At 47.6% G+C, this 21,279-nt stretch overlaps 1 protein-coding gene and 8 non-coding genes across 9 annotated transcripts; 3 read left to right on the plus strand and 6 right to left on the minus strand.

Annotated features, from left to right (window-relative positions):
• Trnaq-uug (transfer RNA glutamine (anticodon UUG)) lies at positions 1 to 72 on the minus strand. The gene has a single exon. It is a non-coding gene; the product is annotated as a tRNA-Gln (tRNA).
• A 3,993-nt stretch (positions 73 to 4,065) lies between these two features.
• On the minus strand, positions 4,066 to 4,147 carry Trnas-uga (transfer RNA serine (anticodon UGA)). Its single transcript has one exon. It is a non-coding gene; the product is annotated as a tRNA-Ser (tRNA).
• A 396-nt stretch (positions 4,148 to 4,543) lies between these two features.
• On the minus strand, positions 4,544 to 4,617 carry Trnat-agu (transfer RNA threonine (anticodon AGU)). The gene has a single exon. It is a non-coding gene; the product is annotated as a tRNA-Thr (tRNA).
• A 1,605-nt stretch (positions 4,618 to 6,222) lies between these two features.
• On the plus strand, positions 6,223 to 6,294 carry Trnap-ugg (transfer RNA proline (anticodon UGG)). The gene has a single exon. It is a non-coding gene; the product is annotated as a tRNA-Pro (tRNA).
• Positions 6,295 to 7,935: 1,641 nt separating this feature from the next.
• Trnaa-agc (transfer RNA alanine (anticodon AGC)) lies at positions 7,936 to 8,008 on the plus strand. Its single transcript has one exon. It is a non-coding gene; the product is annotated as a tRNA-Ala (tRNA).
• Positions 8,009 to 8,268: 260 nt separating this feature from the next.
• Positions 8,269 to 9,484, plus strand: LOC125950909 (uncharacterized). Its single transcript, XM_049679292.1, has 2 exons — positions 8,269 to 8,514; positions 8,988 to 9,484. The coding sequence occupies exons 1-2, from the start codon at positions 8,422 to 8,424 to the stop codon at positions 9,444 to 9,446; spliced, it is 552 nt and encodes a 183-aa protein (XP_049535249.1). The 5' UTR covers positions 8,269 to 8,421; the 3' UTR covers positions 9,447 to 9,484.
• Positions 8,761 to 8,832, minus strand: Trnap-ugg (transfer RNA proline (anticodon UGG)). The gene has a single exon. It is a non-coding gene; the product is annotated as a tRNA-Pro (tRNA).
• Positions 9,485 to 9,710: 226 nt separating the features above from the next.
• On the minus strand, positions 9,711 to 9,782 carry Trnap-ugg (transfer RNA proline (anticodon UGG)). The gene has a single exon. It is a non-coding gene; the product is annotated as a tRNA-Pro (tRNA).
• A 395-nt stretch (positions 9,783 to 10,177) lies between these two features.
• Positions 10,178 to 10,250, minus strand: Trnaa-agc (transfer RNA alanine (anticodon AGC)). Its single transcript has one exon. It is a non-coding gene; the product is annotated as a tRNA-Ala (tRNA).
• Positions 10,251 to 21,279: the final 11,029 nt, after the last annotated feature.

Here is a 21,279-nt window from a genome sequence, read left to right on the forward strand (position 1 = left end):
AGGTTCCACCGAGATTTGAACTCGGATCGCAGGATTCAAAGTCCTGAGTGCTAACCATTACACCATGGAACCCTGTTGATGGTTCCAGCCAAAGATACGCTCCGGCTGCCGGCCTTTCTAGCTATCTATCCATCAGCTCCAGATCCATCGTGTAAAATGACAAACGAGCGTGCACATACACACACACACAGATACAGTGGCGCGAAAAATGGAGACAGTTATCTCCGCCCTCTATCTGGATGCTCGTCTTTATGCTCAGTTTGGAAGATTCCAATTAGAAGGTTCATTACAACAGTTTCTCTTGTCGCTCTTTTAGAAGCTCTATTGAACCTTCTTCTTATGGCACATACTCGGAATCACCTTTTAGGATTCGGAAACAACAACATCATTTTGGGAGCAATAATGTTCGTTTAAAATCACCTCTTTCGCACACTGATAACAGTTTAAAATGGCTACACCCCCCCCCCCCCCCCCCCCCCAACCCGATACCATTCCCTATCGATATGCCTATTTAATGTTTTTCTCAAAAGGACAAAGTGTGGATAGAAATTGATATTTAATTGACGGCGCATCATCACCCGACCATCATCATCAGCATCATCATCATCGCCGTTGGCCAGCTAGACGATTGGCGAAATTGGCCTGAAGTGTCCCCCATTCAATTCAAGACCCATGTGTGTGTGTGCACATGAAATAGCCAAACGGATGGTTTGCTGTCATTCTGCCGCCACTAAAACCTAGCCTCTCTTTACACGCACGATAGAACACGGCCCCGGCATCGGTGGCGATGGTTATTACGGAGATCCGGAGCGGAGTTCGGGGTCCCTGAGAAAAAAGAAAAAAAAAGAAGGGAATTGGAATTGAATTCCATCCGCCCTATAATCGAGTATTATCCCCCTCGAGAGAGCCTTATTTCGGGTTCTCTTTTCTTTGCGGTCAAAGTAGGCTACACACCAACATCAACACACGCATGATGTCCTGCCGCATTCGTCCAGGCACACTACGACGTCGTCTGTTGGAAGGCTTTAAAGTAGAGAAATAGATGCCCCACAAAAAAAACCCTCACAGTCGATGGTCCATTGCGAGAACCCTTGTCTTCTTGGGTCTTCGATTGTCCTGTCACGTTTGTCGTCGGTCGGCTGTCGGTCGGATGATTGTGGATTATCGATGATTGTAATAACACATTAAAAAAACATATAAAAGAAGAGCAAACTGTTGGGCCTGAAACTGTTGGGTCTGGGAAACCATTTCCCAATAAGCAAAAGCCGAGAGAACCGCGAATGCAAATGCCAGACAAAAATCGCAAACCACAGTCGCAGGAACAGACAACAGACACAACAGAGGCAACATTAAAATATCGCGCGCAGTGAACAATGCGAACCACACACACACACACAGGCAGACAGACAGACAGACAGACAGACGGGGAACAATATGCGCCATGGCCGGTGGTTGTGAAGATCTCGTGCACCCCCCATCCCCCACCCTTTCTGGTGTGCGCGTACGTGATGGACAACACGTTCTCTCAACATCATCATGCGCGCTGCATGCTGGCGTTTCAAGCCCATACCGGAGTATCCATCGGCCCCAGAGTCTCAGTCTCTCCAACTTGTCGCGCGCTCTCTCTCACTCTCTCCTATGCTCTCTGTCTCTTTGGCATGTCCTCGGCTCCAGTAACTCCTCCACCACCCCACAGGGTGAAAGGATCGTCGGCAGCGAGCGGGAGTTTTCAATAAACCTCATTCCTTTAATGTCCTTCTCACCGAACCTCAGCCTCCTGCCATCCTTTACGTCCTTTTCGGTGCCCTTTTCCTCTCCTCCCTCCTCCCCCCGGGAATGATACAGTGTCCACAGGCACTGAGGAGATGAGGATGAGCATCCTAGCATCATCCTGTGGCAGACGCCATATAGCCGGCCGTTTCTGAAGGACTCCGAGGGCCATCCTCGGAGCCAGATTTCCCACTTCCTTCTTTTCTGCTCTCTCTCTCTCTCTCTCTCTCTTGGTGGTGATGGTGACGACGACGACGACAACAACGGTGCTGGTGGTTGGTGGAGCGGAAGGAAATGAATAGAAAATGAAGGGTGGAAAAGGAAGCGCCAATTGCTCTTCCTTTCGCACACACACACACAACAGTCCAAAAGAGAGAGCGAGAGAGACACTGGATCGGCTTGTTGGTCCTTTTCAACAGGCTGATCCCTCGATTCCTTTCTTCCACCCTTCGCCAGGCCAAGCCAGCCAGCATGTTCTCGCCTCGCCAGTGCCGGCTGGCTGCTGGCTGCTACCGACGCTGGTCGGTGTGTCCGTATGTTGGCGGTCTCCGGGGTTGGCGCGCCGGGACGCCGGGAGGACGGTTCATCGACCTCGAAGGGGGCGACCGCACGGCTCTTTCCGCTCCCACATGTGTCGAAAAACGCAGGCTGCGTTCGCCACCGCCGCATATGATGATGTTGCAGCAGCAGCAGCAGCAGCGTGGCCAAAGCAGAGGGACGCAGGGACCAGGGACTTTTTTCCCCCTTATTTCATCCTCTCTTTCTCTCTCATGGACGCACTCTCTCTCCCTATCTCTCTACATGGAATCAGAGGGGTGAAAACTCTCGAGGAAAAGTCCCGAAAGTGGATGTCCCGGACGTCTGTGTCTGGGGTGTTGGTGGGTTTTGCAATTGCAAATGCTCCGGGGATCGGTCCCTCCTCTTCGGTCTATTCATTTTTTTTTTGTATCAATCCCTCCATTCTACACCATTCCCGTGTTGCGATGTTGATTATGCGTTTCGTAGCGAGTCAGTCTTTATGTTTGCAGGTCCCTCATTGCCTCTCTTTTAGTTTATTAAATAAATACCTTGTATTGACGACCGGCGCACCGACGCCAAGTACGCATCATATTAATGCAACGATAGAATGCGGAAAACAATATTCCCATGGATCAAGAGCAGTACTTATGCTTCGCTATGTATTGGACTCCGGGGACACTCAGGAAGCAATTATTGCGTTGAAAATCATCAGCGCAAAGTTCAACTGGTGATATCACTTCTGCTATTACAGAAGAAGCTTCCCTGCAAATGGTCGACATTAAACACGTTCCAATCTAACTGGATAAAGCCTTTGGATGTTTGACGAAATGTCACAGGCTACTTTGACAAGCTGCGTAGTGAGGATTGTTACTAGGTTCCGGTGCAGGTGCTGGCTTCGGAGGCTTGCTGGTTAGACCGTGCCCTGCTCATTGCACGATAACCTTTCTAATTGAGAGCGATCCTTGAAGTGACCTTACGATAAGCCAACTAATGAAAACCCGCACATCGCGACCGTTTTCCCTCCTTCATTTCATTCATAAAACTAACAGCCTCTCTCTCTCTCTACCTCTTTCTCGCTCTCTCCGGCTCTCTCTCTCTCTCTCTCTCTACCAATTAGCTGACACCCCGAGCCAGCATCCCGCGTTCTGTCAGCTCAGGTGATAAAACATCAATGCCACCCACTAGTGGTCTGCTGCTGCTGCTGCTGCTGCTGCTGGCGATGGCCTCGGCCTCGGATGTGCGTTGGCGGCCATAGGTCATGGGCATGGTGCCCGGTGGTGCCGCGACATCGACTGCGTAGGTGGAGTAGTCTACATCATGTTGTCTCTACGCACCGCTCTACGGAAATTGTAGTTCGGAAAAGGCCACCGTGGATGGGGGCGTGGATGGAATTTTCCCTGGAAAAGCCAAGCGTCCTCTTTTCCATCCATTTCCGTGCGTAGGACGCGATGGTAACTTCATTTCGTGAGCGTGAGACGTGCTACCGGAGGGAGCGTGCTCGGGGTTCCGTTCCAGCGTGGTTTTTGTGCGTGGGTTGCACCAGCAGCATCTTTAACCTGTTTCATTCACAATGCGCGCCAAGAACAAGCAGTTAAATCTAGGTTAACAAGACGATGGAAAGTTGAATAAAGATGAAGCCAAGTTGCTTTAAAAAAAAAAAAAAAGTATAGCATATCTCCCATCACAGCAAGCGGTGAAGATGAAATTGAAGCTAATAAACGAACAGTAAATAAAATACACCAAAAAGTCCTCTCAACAGTCGAGAAGACACGCTGACGCTGTAGACAGGGTTCGAACCTGTGCGGGTAGAACCCAATGGATTTCAAGTCCATCTCCTTAACCACTCGGACACCACAGCTGATGAGCGGAGGGGCTCCAGCATTCCACCGCTCGTATATCTTGGTCTGGAGAAGGAAATGAAAAAAGAGAAAACCAGAAACACACATCACATCACCAATCGCGGAGAACAACAACAGACGCCTTCAGAGGTCTCTGTGTATCGTTTTAACATCTTCTTCACAAGATAAGGACGGTTTAAGGAGTAATCAATCGTATATATTATATATATTAAACAATTATATATGCTGTAGGGTATTGTTTAATATCCACCTCTGGGTGTAGCAGCCCAGCCGTGGAGTAATATCTGTATCTGCCACCTAAAGAAATCCTAAAAACGTTGAAACACCTTCCCCTTTTCGCAAGATCTCCCCCACACTGGGGTGTGTCCTTGTGGGTCCTTGGGGATGTGGGGCGTAGGCTCCGGCGAGATTCGAACTCACGATCTCCTGTTTACTAGACAGGCGCTTTAACCAACTAAGCCACGGCGCCGCTTGATCCTGCCGCTTATGTAATGTGATTAGTAGCTTCAACTTTGAAACATCGACCCTCGACCCTCGCTTAGTACACGGCACTCGTTTGTTGCTTCAACAGCAGGCCTTTGTCGCGTTGACACACACGAGACGAAATGTTTACCGCAGCTGCGCTCCGTTCAACGCGCTGTGCAGGCTGTGGTGCTACACATAAAAGTAGCGTCTTCTAGCGCGATGACCTATATTGGTTCGGTAAACTCCGTGAACTTCTCACTACACTCCACGCTCCGGGGCACCCCAGGGTAGCGCGACGACGCTAACAAGTAGAACCCGCTCCACCCAATCTCTGCAGGTCACCATTACGCCCGTTCGAGCGAAACGACGAAAACTTGCGTTTCATGCTGGGCAGATGAACCTCTAGCCCATCTGCTGTTTGTTGTTGTTGCTGTTGTTGTTGTGTGTGCATTCTCCAGCTTCCTGCACAAAAACACAAACTATTTAGTTTGAATCCACCACAGCTCACCCACCTGATGGGTCACTTGGTTCGCCATCGCGGACGCACGGTAGCGCTAACGTAAGCAATCCATTTCCTGGAATGCAAGAGAATGTCTTTAAATCTCTCCACAGGAGCAGGAAATTAATCAGTTTTCTTTCCTGCCTCCGCCTCCTTCGATTACGAGCAGCAGCTCATCCAGCTCACTGAACCCGAAAGGCTGCCAGAGCTTAGCGTAAACGAAACTCTCCAAACTCGCTCCAGTGCGGGGAGGTGTCAAGAAGTGTGCAGCGCGTTGGCAGACCGATGACACAAGCCCATGGCCCGAACCGTGTTTTCGTATCACCTCTCCAGCTGTGTTGTGTCCAGCAACAGCCTAGGCTGCTGTTCAGTAGCAGATCGCACCGTTTTAAATGGGTCACTGGTTAGATGCAATTAATTTAAACACTTACCTCCGCCCAACCACCGGAGGGATGGTATTGCAACGAAAGGTAGTGGAAGAACCTGGCCCCGGGGTCGTTTAGAAGCAAGTTGATTGGTGTGCTATTGTGACATCGAATCCTCTACGGGCGGGCGGTGCCGTAGTCGAGTAGTAGATCAGTTTGTCCAGTTCTGTCATAATAAATTGACTCGCATTCAAAGCGGGTAATTTGTACAACGGCCAAACAATCCGAGAGGACAGATTAGTGTAAACAGTGCAGCGACTTTCTGACCCATCTGATATAAATTATTGTTAAACTATCCTGTCACTTGTACAAATTATTCGATTTGCTGGTTCGAAAAATAAACTGCACACCAAACACGCGGGGAACACACGTCGCGCCTCGCCCACCGGAAAGCAATCATGTTTTGATGGGTCCAAGATCTGTCCAAAGTAAACTGATTTGAAGATTTCGACAAACTGTCGCCGCAATGGTGCGTTATCTATGATATCTATTTGTTATCGTAATGTTCCAGCGAATCGACCGTTCACATCAAATGATTTGATTTGTTGGAGTAGATGTGTCCGGGGCGATGTGTCATATCCGCGTGTTTGCCTTCCCTTTCATCGGTACCGCGCAACGGGCAAAGTGTGTCATCGAAAGGAGTGATTTTATTTGGTGTTTGGGTCTATTGTTTCTCCATTCAAGCGGCTCAATGGTCTAGGGGTATGATTCTCGCTTTGGGTGCGAGAGGTCCCGGGTTCAAATCCCGGTTGAGCCCGCTGGAATCTCTTTTGCCACCCAGCAGCAGCAGCATTCAATCCATCCATCAATAGCTCCCTATCCAACGAAACTTTCACTTCTCTCCGTCCGGTAATGCTGCGGCATAGTCCTGAGGATCTGCACAGGCTCACAGCATTCCTTTTTTCCTATCTGGCATGTCTGAATTGAACTGAAATATGATAATTGAGGGCAATATACTTCATACACAAATTATGGTGCATGGAACTAAAAGCGTCGACAAAGTTATGAGTAAATTCCATACAAAGCAATCCAAACTGTCAGACACACACACGCACACACACTCACTGCCCATCTGAGCTGACCATATTTATGATTGAAACATTGCCTACACAGCCTTCCCACCATCATGTCCTGTTATTGTGAGAAAGTGACATAGAGAATAGGCGAACCACTCCAATGGTTTCTACTACGGTCGAACGAATAGAAGGAGTCATTCCATTTGGAGGTCCCCCACCAACCAACCCACCACAACACTCGTGCATGCAACCAATAAATAGTAATGTCTTCCTTTTTGTCGCTGGTACGCAAGCCCAGGCCATGATGGCAAAATTGCTCAACCGTGGAAGGAAAATCATGTTAAACCCCCCCGTCTGCCTGCACTCCCATTTCCCCATTCCATCTATCTGCCTACCATCAGTTTCCCATTTTTGTCCGCTCCCACCACACACCATATCACAGGCGGCTACTACCACCAGGCGGCTCCACTGGCCACGGGAGCTGGAAGAAGAATCATTTCTCCCTCGCATGGCCAGACCATTGGCGGCATTGGCGTTACTTTGCTCCTTTTTGGTGCTTTGGGCGCAGCAGTCGGTGGTGGCTTCGGTTCGGATGATGTGTACATAGGAGCGTGCATTGGTGGCGGCCCGCGCCCGGTGGTCTCATATCGTGCCAACAAGCGATGGAAGCTTTTGTCTGCAGAGCATAACCGATGGTTGCCATATTTTCAGCCAGTTTTATTGCGTAAATAACTACGGGATTATCTGCCTGAAGCCAACCCACCAGCAGGCACTACTACTGGCGGAAAACATGACGACTGAAGCACACGAACACATTCGATTGTGTTTTAGTTTGAATCGTTTTGGAAACAACTAATGAAATATTGTAAATCCATTACAATATTTCAGTTGCAGTATGTTTTAAAACAAATTGTAAATACTATCATTCTTCATACTGCATTACAAATTGTTCATCAAAGTACAAGACTGCATACCAATAGCATTAGTGAATAGGCACCAAAGTTTCTGTCTCACTGTCTCACTCATATTAGATAATTCTACGAAGCGTTTAATACTACCGCAACTCATGCTGGTAACTATGGTGAGGAATCCATCGAATTGACTTCCACACATCGCCTTTACAGAGTCACAAACAAGCAGCATGATGTGTGCGCGCCGACTGCCACTTAGCAGATCATCACACATCAAACGAATCATTTACGGATTCGCGTGGCGGAGCGTGTAATCAGAGTGCAATAAATCCTGTGTTCTCTGGCAACAGAGAGGATTAAATAGAGGTTACAGAAAACACCCACGCTACTCTATATGTGAAATGATGGCGTTGTACCGAAGTGAACATAGCACATGGGTTTATAGGCAGCATTAAAATCACAGCATAATATGGGGATGTAGCTCAGATGGTAGAGCGCTCGCTTAGCATGTGAGAGGTACGGGGATCGATACCCCGCATCTCCAGAAACCTTTCTTTTTGCTGCTGCTACCTCACAAAATGAAGACTTCGCTTCGCCTTTCAAATGTTCAGAAAGCAGTGGTACAGTTCGCGCGAGAGAATCTCATGCTCGCAGCATTGAGAGAGCAATACGCAACGTTGGAAGGGGTAGATCTTTGGATTCGGTGCTATCGATGTGTGGGTATGTTATAAATTGTTTGTTTTTTGTTATTTCCGTAGTGTATGTGAGAACGCCGTTGGCAAGCGCCACACTTTGACAGTTCGAAGTAAACAAACCGGAACGGAAAAATATGTGCCGTGGATTATGGCAAATTAACTTTATTTTATCGAAAAATGCAGTAATGGTTTAGTACAAATAGTGAATTAATATATTCCTATTATATTAATTTGAAATACAGTGAGTTTAAATACGAAAAGAATGGACGAGTCCGTCACACAACAGTCCTGTCCAAAACAACAGGATGGTTCCGTTGGTTTACCGACACCGGGAGACGAGCAAAAAACATTAAAGGTATGCATTACATTAATAATAGAGCATAAACGGTTTTCTCATTAAGTCAGTTTAATATTATCGGTAGCAGTTTAACGATTTTAATTCTTCTTTGTTTAACATCAGTCTATTTTGAATGCTATTCGATTTTTAAACAATTTTGAATAATAAAATGTTTCTCTTAAGTAAAGGTGTTTAGTACTGTTTATCAAAAGAAGATAGGGAATGTGTTGATTGAGGAGAGTTAGCAGCAAAAAAAAGCTCCACGGGCTCAACCGGGATTTGAACCCGGGACCTCTCGCACCCAAAGCGAGAATCATACCCCTAGACCATTGAGCCACATGTCATGTGTACAAAGCTACTAATTTTAAAAATTGTTACACGACCCACATTCTCTTAGTATTTCGTTTTAACTTGATGAAAACTCAACTATTCGCCCGACGTTGTCGTGGCAACATTTCCATTTATCTGTTACATGTTGGTTTTTTTTGCAGTTGTCCAATCCAACCAGCACACCTGACGTTTTAGCAGATGACGCTCTGAGCACTAAACATACCAAGCAGGAGATTGCCATTAAGCAGGAGATCAAACAAGAGCTACAGGACGATACACTTCAAGATGTTCCAATACAGGATGATGGGCTGCCGTCTATTCCGCCGTACAATGTTATGGCCGAGGCCAGCCAACAGGGTCACGATCGATTGACGGACAATCGGGACCATCCATTCGATGTTTTTGGACGATACGTTGCTTTTCTCCTGCATAAAATGCCACACGAGAAAGCTGTTCGTGCGCAGCAAGAAATGCTGAATTGCGTATTACGAGCTAAACAAGGCACAGGCATGGAGAACGGCTCAGCTTCTGAGGATACTTCCGACACCGCGTCATCCGAAGTAATCGACGACGCGATGGACATCAAATCGGAATCGTCTCTATCGCTGTACGGTGATTGAAACCGCTTTCGATAATATGTGTTCAGTAAAATAAAATTTATCCACTTATATTTACAATAACTTCTGTCGTTTCAACTGCCATTATGTTATACTCAATCCAATTTTCCAAATTTTAAAAACATGTCATGTTATCATTTTAAAATACATTTGCCATTGACGAACCAAGCTGTTGCTGTTGTGATAAGTAGCATATTGGAGATAGAAAAAGAGAGTATTGCGTTTGGAGTAATTCAAGGGCTGGGGGATCGACAAAAAACGATTTCCGGGCTCAACCGGGATTTGAACCCGGGACCTCTCGCACCCAAAGCGAGAATCATACCCCTAGACCATTGAGCCACGATGTCATGAAAACAACCATTTTTATCCGCAATCCGAATTGTTTTCACGGTATCATAGATATCGAGTTTTGGTTTGAACACCTTCAACAAAAGATACCTTCCGTGCTAAATTGACTGTAGAAAGGTACAATTGGTAAGGTAATCAAATAAATTCTTTTACACACAATAATTGTTGAGTCACTTATACTATGCAAGATTTAAAAGATAATAATACAAATAAGCTTTTCAAAAATCAACACTGTCAGCTTAATGGTAGAAGTGTAAGTACTACAAAATTCCACAATATTGTTGCCGTATGTGTTTACACAATAATACATAACATGCACAACAACCCTATAAACACTTGCGACCCCCACACCCTTGAAGCTTAAAAGGGTTAAAAAGGAAGGTTTCTGGAGATGCGGGGTATCGATCCCCGTACCTCTCACATGCTAAGCGAGCGCTCTACCATCTGAGCTACATCCCCTTGTGAATGTCCTAGCATGCCATAAATATAAAATCGTTTGGTACCATACCTAGGTATGCTGCACCAACAGTCGTCATCACACGAAAAATATTATTTGCTGTCGCTTTTGCTCACTGCTCTCGAAACCTGTCTTTGTGCTCGCTCCAGTTGTTGCTGGAAAGCTACAAGAAAAGAAAAAAAACGTGTACCACAAGGTGGGTATAGGAAATTGGGACAGTTGTTTTCAATTCATAGAAGACGATATTTTCAGCAAAAGTAAGTGGAAGAAAACCACCATCGAGAAGCGGTCACGATCTCGTTCTAGAGCTCCTCTTCGACAGTTTTTACCTCATTCGCGTCAATACCTTTCTTTCTCTTTCTTTGTTTCACATTCGGAACTCACGTCACAAGGTCAAGAAGGGTGAAGGCGAGACGAGACTTAATTATATTTGTAGAAGAAGAGCTCAACACATTATGACGAACAGACGCCACCGGACCCTGTATTGGATTATGTTGAGGAGGGTCTTTAGCATCAAAGGAACCATCTGTTTGTAATTCATCGAACACACACTTCGCTCTGCATGGAATGTCATCACTTTAAGATAACGGATTTCGAATCCACTGACCACCAACACCACACCCAGCATTACTGCACTAATACAACGGATTCTTTTCACCGCCTCACACCAATTTCGGGCGTTAAATACTTCAGACATTTGCAAAGATTAACTCTCTAAAATATTATCAGCCAAACAGCGAGCGAAGGTGCACGAGAATTCGGTGGAATAGATGCTAAGGCGTAAAAGTGTGAACCAGAACAAAGGAGAATTTCCTCACAGCAAAAAAAAAAGGGAACCGCTGAAGACGAGCCAGAAAGGAGATCGTAAACTCGCCAAATTTAATGTTTAAGACTGGTGGGCACGGTGGAATGGCTGAAAAATGGAATGTAATTTCATCGTCCCCCCGCTTAAACCTGGCCAAATGCTTCCCCTCAAATCAGTAGCCCCCTCACACCTTCCCTTCACCTTAGGAAACTCATCGATGCTCACAACACCGCCTGCTTATGACCTAGCGACCGAAAATCGAGATGCTGCGCGAGCTGCTGTGGGGGGATTACGAAACAAAATCGAGAGATAGAGAGAGAGAGAGAGAGAAAAAACGGTGGAAAAATGGCGAAGCTATCCGCGTCTGTAACTGTACTTAATACCGCGAGGTAATAACTCTTTATGCGGTTTGGTTCGGTTCGGTCACCATCTTCTTTGGTTCCGCCGGGTTCGAGTTCTGCGCTTCTTTCTCGCCTTTACCTCGCTCCTTCTATATATTCTTCTTTCTTGCACAGACACTATGATGTGAGGAATAGGAAGATGGTACCTGCCACCACCGTGAAGCGTACTGTGCCTGCCTGTGGGGGCTCTTCAAGAAATGGAATCGAATGGAATGGCGCAAAAGGTAATAAACGGAACGGAAAAGATGCGCCGCGAAAGAAGCTTTAAGACAATAAAATAAATAAAAAGGAATGAGAAACGGGTGAAAGAGAGAGAAACAGGCGTAAAGAGGAGAAGCAGCCAAGAGGCAGACCGTTGGGGCTCCGCTCAATCGCCGATCAGATAAACCGTCATCGTGTTCTCTTCTCCGCTACGCTACGCTATGCGCTTGTGCTTAAGATAACGTTCTCGCTGGCCTTTGGCTGATGTTCACGGCACGCCTCATGGTGCTACCGTGGCCACCGGATTAACCAGCAGCACCAGCAACAGCAGCACCAGCAGCAGCATACACGCGTCAGGAAATCAAACGGGATCTCTGTCGGACTTTTAGATTTTAACACCTTCACAGTTAACACAGTTACTATACCGGGGGGCGTCTCATGTGGCTATTTAAAAATGTATTGCAACTCAGAGACTCAACTACAAAGGGAAACACCACAATTGTGCAAACACACACACACACACACAAACTATGCGCCACTTGATGATGTACGTGCTTCGGATGAGAGGCGCGGCCTATCAGCCCCATCTCGCCAGTTGCCGGTGTGTGTGTGTGCTAATGAGAACGGATGACTCGCGGGACACACCTTCCTCCGCATTCTTCACTTCAACCACCACCACTTCTTGCGCTGCTCGAATGATGTGGAATGTTGTTAATCCGTAACCCGTGCTGGACCGAACACCACAAAGGAGGGCGAAGCTTAAATTGAGAGCAATTAGTTAACAAAATCCGCCGCCCATCGCCGGTGACATCGCGGTGATCACGTATCTTCGGTATGTGCAAACAACAGTAACAGGCTCTTCTCTGTTTAAACAGCATGCAGCATAAAGCAACAGACACCGCGCGGGATCGGAATGGCGCTTACAGTTGTGTTGTGTGTTGTTGAGTTGAGGGTGATGTGTTTGTTCAACGATTTAGACACTATTTAGACCTTTGCTGGTGAGGCATTTCTGATGAGATAACCATGTTCCGAAAATATCAAAAAGCCCCAAATTGACGTCCGAAATTTTCGAGTGCCTTTCTTCGCAATCTCGACCGTCTGCAACACGCAAACATCTTCCATTCGAAGAATCTTCTTATCATTATACCGCGCGCGCGCTACCGGAAAAAAATGGTAACTCTCCATTTTGAACTCTTCGAACGTTGTCGTCAACCGAATTTACACCAAACTGGGTGAAGCGATTTCGGGGGGACTAAAACCCAGGGGATCAAACAGCCGAACTTCCGCTAAAAAGGGCCAACGGTTTCCAACTAAACAGCTTAGTTGATGGAAGCGAAAATTCTTCCGTGCGACCGAACGGCCATCGCCTTCTGGGATCGGCGTTCAATCGAAAACTGTGGAAACCGTGGAAACCGTTCACCGGATTCGACGGAATTAGCTCACGGAAAGCGGTATCACTGGCAGCTTTCTCAAAGGCAATAATCCTTGACACACGCAGCCATTTAGTGGAACTCGTCCTTCGTCTTGAGCATCGAAAATCACTCTCCGCCGGTGGTTCCAGTGTTGCCAGAAGCGCGCCAGTTGTCAGAAGGAACGGGACACCGAAAGCTTGACTTCCCTGTCGCGGTCGGCGAAATGAATTAGCCAATGTGCCCTTCCCCCCTCCCGCTCGCCCGCTCTACAGACAATTTTTGAGCACAAAATGGCGTTTACTGGAATCGTTCTGGATGTGGCGGTGGCGGTGGCGGCGTTCGTCGTGAGGTGTGTTCCCGTTCGTTCATTCTCGGGGAACCCCAAAAAAGGGTTGCGCTCCCGGCGCCGGCGGGCGTTTTGTTGCCACAGAGCACTGTGTGTTTGAGCAGCATTAAATATGCAGACACACATTCAACCACGCTCTCGGTTGGTCGTGGAGCACACCAAACGGACGGACGGCGCCACCTCCATCCAGCCAGCCAGCCACCCAGCCTCTGGCAGTCCTTCCGCAATGAGGTCGTCCTTGTTGCGCTTCCAAAGCATACTGCTTCTGTGTATGTGTGCGTGTGTGTGCGTGTGTGTGCGCGCTGGAAAATCCTTCGACCGAGCGCGTCAATTTGCGGAAATGAGCTTGATTTTGTTAACACACGGAGGAGAACACGACCTGCCTGCCTCTCGTCTCATCACGCTCATGTCCACTGCTCTGGTTTTCCTCTCATTCTCTCTCTCTCTCTCTCTCTCTCTCTTTCTCTCTCTTTCTCTTTCTCTTTCTCTCATTCACGTTTTCTTACCGTCGAGTGCGGAAGAGATAGCTGAAGTTTCCAAATAACGAAAGAGGAAGGCGCATGAGAGAGAGAGAAAGAAAGAGAGAGAAAGAGCGAGAGGCAACGGTAACGGTCGCTTCGGTGCCGGGAAAACAGAAGACCGTTTTCCGGAAAGGGAGAGAAAAAACCACGCTCGCCGAGGCCAGGAAAAAGGACGACGGACGGTGGAAGCGCAAAATCATTTTCATAATGTTCCACCAAAAAGGTCCTCGAAGGTGGAAGTTGCTTGGGCTATGCGAACTGCTGGCCTTCCCCCTGGCACCCTCCTACTACCGGTAAGTGCCGAAAGGCCAGTAAGCAAAATCCTGGCAACCGGCAGCCGGCGTGGGGGCCGTTTTGATCGGACGGACAGACGGACGGACGGACAGGCCAAAGTTTAACGGAACGCAAAAGCGCGCTCGTAGAGCTCTAGCAGCGGACCACCACCACCACCACCACTAGTGTGCTTCGGTGTGTGTGTGTGTTTTGATGGAAAAGGCTCGGTGAAAATGTGCGGAAACCTTGGCGGAAGATGGCGTAGAGTCTTTGTCGTAGTCCTTGGCCCTCGATGTTGGCGGCCATGAGAGTAAGAGAAAGAAAGAGAGGAACTGAGGGTGTGTGTGTGTGTGTATTGAGATCGGTAGACGAGAGCCCACAGTGTTGTGGCCTCTGGGTATACGATGGACTTGATGGACTTGATGGCACCATCGATGAGAGAGAGAGAGAGAGAGCTTGGAGTCTCGGTAGTTCCCTACCGCTGCTTCTGAGCGCCTCTAATCTGCTTGTTGATCTGGACGTTGATTTTCGATGCCTTCGAAGCTTCTCACCGCAGAAACCCACATGGAGGACGACCCCCCCCCACTCCCCCCTGGGAGAGAGGTATCGGGCTATTAATAAACGAATGCGTTGGATGCCATTTTGCGTTGGGGCTCAGGAATAATCGGGGGACCTCTAATATTTGCTGGAGTAGGAAAACGTAAAGGAGCTATCACGTCACCAACGCCGGACTCTATTGTTATCGATGTGAGATTATATTTAACTCCAGGGAGGAGACCCTCACGTCGTAGGTGGGGGTTGGGGGCCGGGTTTCGCAGAAGTCGTCCACGCACGCACGCACGCGGAGTCCATGGAGACGCCTGGTGGGTGGTGGTCTGTGGGCCTCGTCGCACGTCGTAGGCGCGCGAGTTGTTTTTCGCGAATTTTCCAATTACACCAGAGGGTTGTGGGATCCGAAGCTGATCGTTTTCCAATTGCAAATTGCCCCGACGGACCGTGTGTGACGGGAAAAGTGGTCTGGAGGAGTAGAGTTTATGGAAGTCGTTAAGGGAGACTCGTGGATTGGTCTACGACGTATCAATTTATGTGTATTATTTGGTCTATGCAACATCTTGAGATGAGAATAGACAACCGTTTCCGGACACAGAGAAAGCAAGCAGAATAGACAACCGTTTCCGGACACAGAGAAAGCAATGTTAATGATATAAAGAAACTGAAACAGGATTCATTCTGACAGGCCAGCAACAGGACAGTTTCATTAGCAAACATCCGCTTTAAAAACAGAAAAAGGAAAGAGTATTTTGCATAAAATAATTACTTATTTGAATGGAAAGATGTTCGATGAAAACAAGAAAGAAACGAGGAAGAAACTTCGACATGGAATCTCCTGAGAGATGGAAGAGAGAACTGAATAGACAATAACTCAATTAAGCTATTCAATTGTTCGTTTTTTTCTTAAATAATGCTTCAAGTTTTTCAAACAAACCATTCAAGAGCTAATGCTGAATAGAACAAATGCTCTCAAACAGAATTCTTGTTTGAAATTCCTGAAATGAGGTTTAAGATTCATCCGCATTTCAGTAAAAAAAAACAAACTAAATCGATGAAATGTTTAGTTAAACCATTGTCAAGCCAAGTGTGAGCAAACTTTACCTTGTTTTATTTGATCTCAAAATAAATTCCAGAGCTTCAGAGAAGACCATATAAACGGATGGATCACCTGTCAGCCAAATCACGGCTTGCTGTGATACATTCGCCAGGAAAGGGTTGTTGTTGTTGTTAAAATCAGATCTCATCATCATCAGCGAAGTTGTTCACTGGAGAGTTTGCTTGCAACAACATAAAGCAAACACAAACTGACACTGAGGCTGCTCATCGAGCGCACACCCAAAGCAACCAACACCAACCTCCCCCCTCAAAGGCCGTATCATCGCGATTCGCATCGGTTTTTAGCAAACATGCTCCTCCTCATCACATCCAGGGACAGTGCCCAAGTCAATTAATCACAAGTAATTTAGCCACATCATAAAACACCGACCAAAACCAACCCGGCACACCGGCGAACCTCCTTTCATTCCTTCCCGCATAACGGGCTTGTATGTGTGATGTGATAGCGATAGTGTGCTGCTGCACAGCTTGGGAGAAAACGATCCAAACGATTCAATATCGTCTCCCCTTTTCGATAGTTGGCTACAAACTCACGACTCCCCATGATTGTGTGTGTGTGTGTGTGTTCGAGCGCCAGAGAGAGAGAGACAGAGAGAAAAATACGGAGGGGGAGACGCCACAGACGACGAGTGAAAAGCGTCAAGTTTTCCTTCCTAATCACATCAATAAACAACCTCGGCAAGTGGGTGGTAACCGAGAGACGGAGAGGAAGGGAGAGGAAGAGAGGGTGGAAGGCAGGGAAGCGAAGCATTCGGAACTTCTGGAAGGTCGCTTGGGGATGACTTTCGTTCTTCCTTCTTGGAAAATACCCTCTCGCTTTGCTCCTGCTCTATCTCTCTTGTTCTCTCTTTCCCTATCGTCTTTTTCCTTCCTTTTTTCTCTTTCTCTCTCTCTCTTTCTGTCTCGCTCGCTCGGAAAATGTGGGTTTTGCGGTGGCCGGAAAAGTGTCGGCGGGCGCAGGAAAAAAGCCGTAGCGTGGTTCGTAATGGTGGACTTTGGCTTCGAATCACTTCACAGCCAGCACCCAGAGGGGGGTGGGGGGGATCTCTCTTCCGCTTTTGTTGTTGTTGTTGCTGCTTCTCGTCCATGTCCGGACCGTTGGGTGGGTGGATAGGAGGATCTGGTGTGGGTTGGGTGGCGATTTCCATCTGACCATCACCAGCTCTTTCTCACTTCTTTCTGTTGCTCCCTTTGGCGACTCCCTTTTCTTTGTTGCTTCTCGTAAATTTTTTCTCTCTCTCTCTCTCTCTCTCTCTCTCTCTCTCTCTCTCTCTCTCTCTCTCTCTCTCTTTTTCTCTCTCTCTCGCTTTGCCTCTTCATGGCCACTTGCTGGAACCTCAACCCTTTGGCAGCATTTTTATGTGGAAAACAGTGGCGGCCGAGTGTCCGGGTTTTCCGTTGTTTCTTTGCAACAATTTTTCCACTTTCCTCTCTCTCTCTCGCTCTCTCCCTGGAGCCCTTCTTTTTCCTGTACCCCACACCACGAAGTTAACGCAGACTTTACAGTTGTTTAAAATGGTCTCCGGTCCAGTGGTTGGCAGCGCAGAGTGCCTTCGACCGACTGGTCGCGAGGAAAATTGATTTCATCCTGGCTTTCGGTCGTAGCTTCCCGCCGGGGGTGGGTGGTTTCGAACGTGATGAAGTAAATTTGTGGAAGGCTTTGGGTCGTCGATTGTCGGCCCGCGCCGTCCGCCGAACCGCAACAACAGAGACACACACTCGGCGGCCGGCGACACTAGCGAGGGTCGCTTCTCTATTGCTAGAGGTGTCAGGGCAGGAGGAGAGGGTTAGAAAAAGTTGGAAAAATACTCGTTGGCATTTCCGGAGTAGGTGCCTTCGAAGACAACCCTCGTCCTCTCCTCAGGAGGTGCTATCCGGTGGGTGGTGTTGGCAAAAGGATGAGGACGACACTTTTGAAGTCACGCCCTTTGCAATATCGAAACTACAATTAAGGAAAGATGTTCAGTTAACAGTTTTTTACTTGCTCTTTTAACAGTTTAATACATCCGTATGATTATATAACTAGAATAATATGATCCCTAGTCAGGTTTATTAGTAGCACCAAGAGTTTGCTACTTGGTTGCTGGGGGCTCTTTACGACATATTCAATTTATTTATGATGCTCCAAAAACGGACACATTACAGTCTTATAGCGTAATAAAATAGCAATAATATAATAGTGATAAACATCGTCTAATCTGAATAAATGATTGTCATTTAATGTCTTGTAAAGAGGAGTTCTAGTATTTATTTTTGTTATCTAGCACAATCGATAGCAGAATGACAACACTATTGGGGTTACAAGATCGACGACATTCGCCGAAAAAAGAATTAGTTTTGTTAATTCAACATCTCAAGGTTCGAAAAATCAAATCTTAGGAGGCCTTGATTACACCGGAATTACAACCACCAGCTGTCATAATTTGCAGGCCAGGTCTAAGTAGCCATTTTCAAGGAAAACAATGTTCCATTTGGTGGAATCGATCTGATTCTGGAATGGATCTTGAGATCTTAGAGGCGACGGATTAGAAGGAGATTTGTTGCTGTGAGAAAACATTACATGACTTCTACGACGAATAAATGGGTTACTGTAGGCTTTAGATTCAGAAAATGCGACAAATTCTATTCGGTTTTGTCATGAATACAATCCTCCCAGATGCGGATATTTAACTCGTTAAAAATGGATTAAATAAAATGAACAACTAACTAGCAGGTGACCGATACAAGGCCCGGGCCCGGCTTGCACGCTATCAATCGCTCGGTCCCCTCGAAACCCAACCCCACGACGAGAAAGATATCGTCCAACGATTGTCCCTCGGCGCACGGCAGCGTCTTGTGTCCAACGGACAGTAGCGCCCCGCCGGAGGTGTCGCTATTACCAAATAAATAAAGGTAAAATAGTAGCATAATTACCGTATCTCAACCCTCGAACCAGCCACCACCCCTCCTACTAGCACCACACGCTACCCACATAAACCTCGACCGCAATTTTCGCGCAGACACGACGAAGGGATGGGCGCATTGAGGGCAGGATTGATTCCTCCAGGGAGCTGAATGGTGGATGAAGCAATATGAAGCCCCGATATAGGCTGGCGCACAACATAAGAAAGTGAAGGAGAAACCGACGACGACGACGGCGACGACGATGAGGACGAAACCACTCGAACTCCTCTCGTCCACGAATACTGCGCCTCTGAGGGCTGAGTTCCAACGAAACGCTCAACCACCCACAACATCACCACCCACTAGAGCAACTTGGCAAGTATGCAAGGACGATCCAACTGTGAGCTTGGAGAGCCCTCTCCCCCGCTGCGAGCTCTCTCCTTTCCTCCCCCAAAACCAGGCTCCAGACCGGGAATCATAAATCTTCATTACATTTCCGCCCTTCCGATCGACGACGGTGGAGCGCCGCCTACCACCCACTGTGGTGCTTCTTGGGGCTCCCCCTACCCCCCTTCTTCCTTCCTTTTCCTCCCTTCCCCTGGTGAACCATCTCGAGTGTAAGTTTCGATTTTGCCCATTCGCTCGCAACGGTTCCACGAACGATTTTGCGGCGTCATATGTCTTCCTGTTTCGTTCGTTTTTTTTGTGCCGCTCTCGCCCTTCCCCCTCCCTTCCCTCACACCAACATCGATGGCCACCCTAAGGGCGGGCTGCGGGAACACTGGGCTCGGTAAAAATTCATGGATTTATTCCGGGTTTTCGGTTCTTTACGCAGCAGCAGCAACAGCAACAGCAGCGCCTGTTCGCCGGCCGGGGGGTGGTGGTCGTGGTCGTTGGCGCACCAATACACCCTGACACACACACATACACATGTAGACGTAGTGAGTGTCGTTTGGTTTCGTTGAAATAATATAAAACGAAAAAAACAAAACACAAATGCCATCGGTGACAGTCGCTCGGGAGGCGCTCGAGGCCAAATCGCCAATCGCCAAATTTTGTCAGCGATCGAGGTAAAGTGGCCATCGGTCATCTGGAGAGGGTTGACGAGAACGAGGGAGAAGCACCACAACAGTGCCACCCCCTTAAAACCCTTGCCCCAATCCCGGAAGTGACGATTATGGGTTGGAAGAGCCAAACCCCAAGATTGTTTCGTTTAAGCTTTGTTAACTGACGAAAGAGAGAGAGAAGGAGAGAGAGAGAGATAGAAAGAGAGAGAGAGAGAGAAAGAGAGAGCGAGTGAGAGAGATATTTAGGACCATCCTCTGGTCGGCCTTTTATTTGATTTTTCGAACCTTTCTTTGGTTGAGCCTTGGTGGGCCGGAGTTTAGGAGTGTCTAGAGGAGATGGAAAGGATGTAACGGCGATTGTGTTTTCCTCCGACCTTCCGGAAGCAGAGGGTGCTGCCACTTTTATGAAGAGCAGACAATCTTGTTAAGACGTAAACCGTTGGTCAACGTCTCTCTCTCTCTCTCTCTCATCGGTATCCTTTCTAGTGGGTTGGCTAGCAGAGGGAGATGAGGGAATTTCTCCATTACATAAGTGCCCCGCCGGATACAACGCATTGCATTGCACTTTCATCAGCATATATGTATGCGTGCGCTGGTTTGATTATACAAACAATCGAATCCATTTCCAAGCGAGAAACATTCATCCAAGTGACATTTCATTTATCATCTGGCACGAATGTTGGGCTCCACCGATGGTCAGCTACTGGAGGCGGTTCCGGAAAAGAAATGGCAACAGCGAAAGTTTCATTGTTGCTCGTTCGTCGTGACCATCGCCTCGCGTGTGATAGTGGGATGCGTACCCTATGATGAAGCACCAATAATGCCCCCCACCCACTTGCTGTGCGCCCACCACACTTGCCATTCGCTCGTCGGCGAACCGCCCTCCCAGTAGGCGGTGGTTCATCGGTGTAATGTCCGGAGCGGCGGAGTTCGAGGGGTTCAATCCTTTCTCTGGCACGAGCGGAGCGGTGGAGCATATGTTGAACATAATTATTGTCCTCTCTCGGGCTGTTCCACCACCATTTCTCTTCTTGTGGTTAGTGTTGTGCTGTCATCCGGACACGGACACACACACGGACACGCCTCAATGTCGTTGCCATCAGGCACCGCTAGGAGGCTGGGAATGCAATTACCGCATCTCCTGTCTTTCACTGTGTGTGTGTTTTGGGTATCCCTTTAGGAAAAACTAATACAATTATCATTGGGAAGTGCTACTAGGACAGTTTCGGCATTTCATTGGAAGAGCTGATGGTTTCAGCAACAAGCATTCAGACATTCCATTAACAGCGTTGTTGATGAAGTTATTCACGGCTAGTTAATTTCTACAAGACGCACTAATCTCACACTAGAGGCCGATGTAGTTGATACATATGAGCAGCGATTCGAATAAGTCAAAACGTGTGCAAAAGTTCATTCCATCAAAGCAACCTGCGGGTTTTTCGACATTTTTGGGA

Source organism: Anopheles darlingi, chromosome 2 (genome assembly GCF_943734745.1).
Source record: "Anopheles darlingi chromosome 2, idAnoDarlMG_H_01, whole genome shotgun sequence".
Taxonomy (NCBI): domain Eukaryota; kingdom Metazoa; phylum Arthropoda; class Insecta; order Diptera; family Culicidae; genus Anopheles; species Anopheles darlingi.

Coding starts and splice junctions, on each gene's coding strand:
- LOC125950909 (XM_049679292.1), top strand. CDS start 8,422: ATGGACGAGTCCGTCACACAACAGTCCTGTCCAAAACAACAGGATGGT. Junction 8,515..8,987: donor ACGAGCAAAAAACATTAAAG/GTATGCATTACA, acceptor TTTTTTTTGCAG/TTGTCCAATCCAACCAGCAC.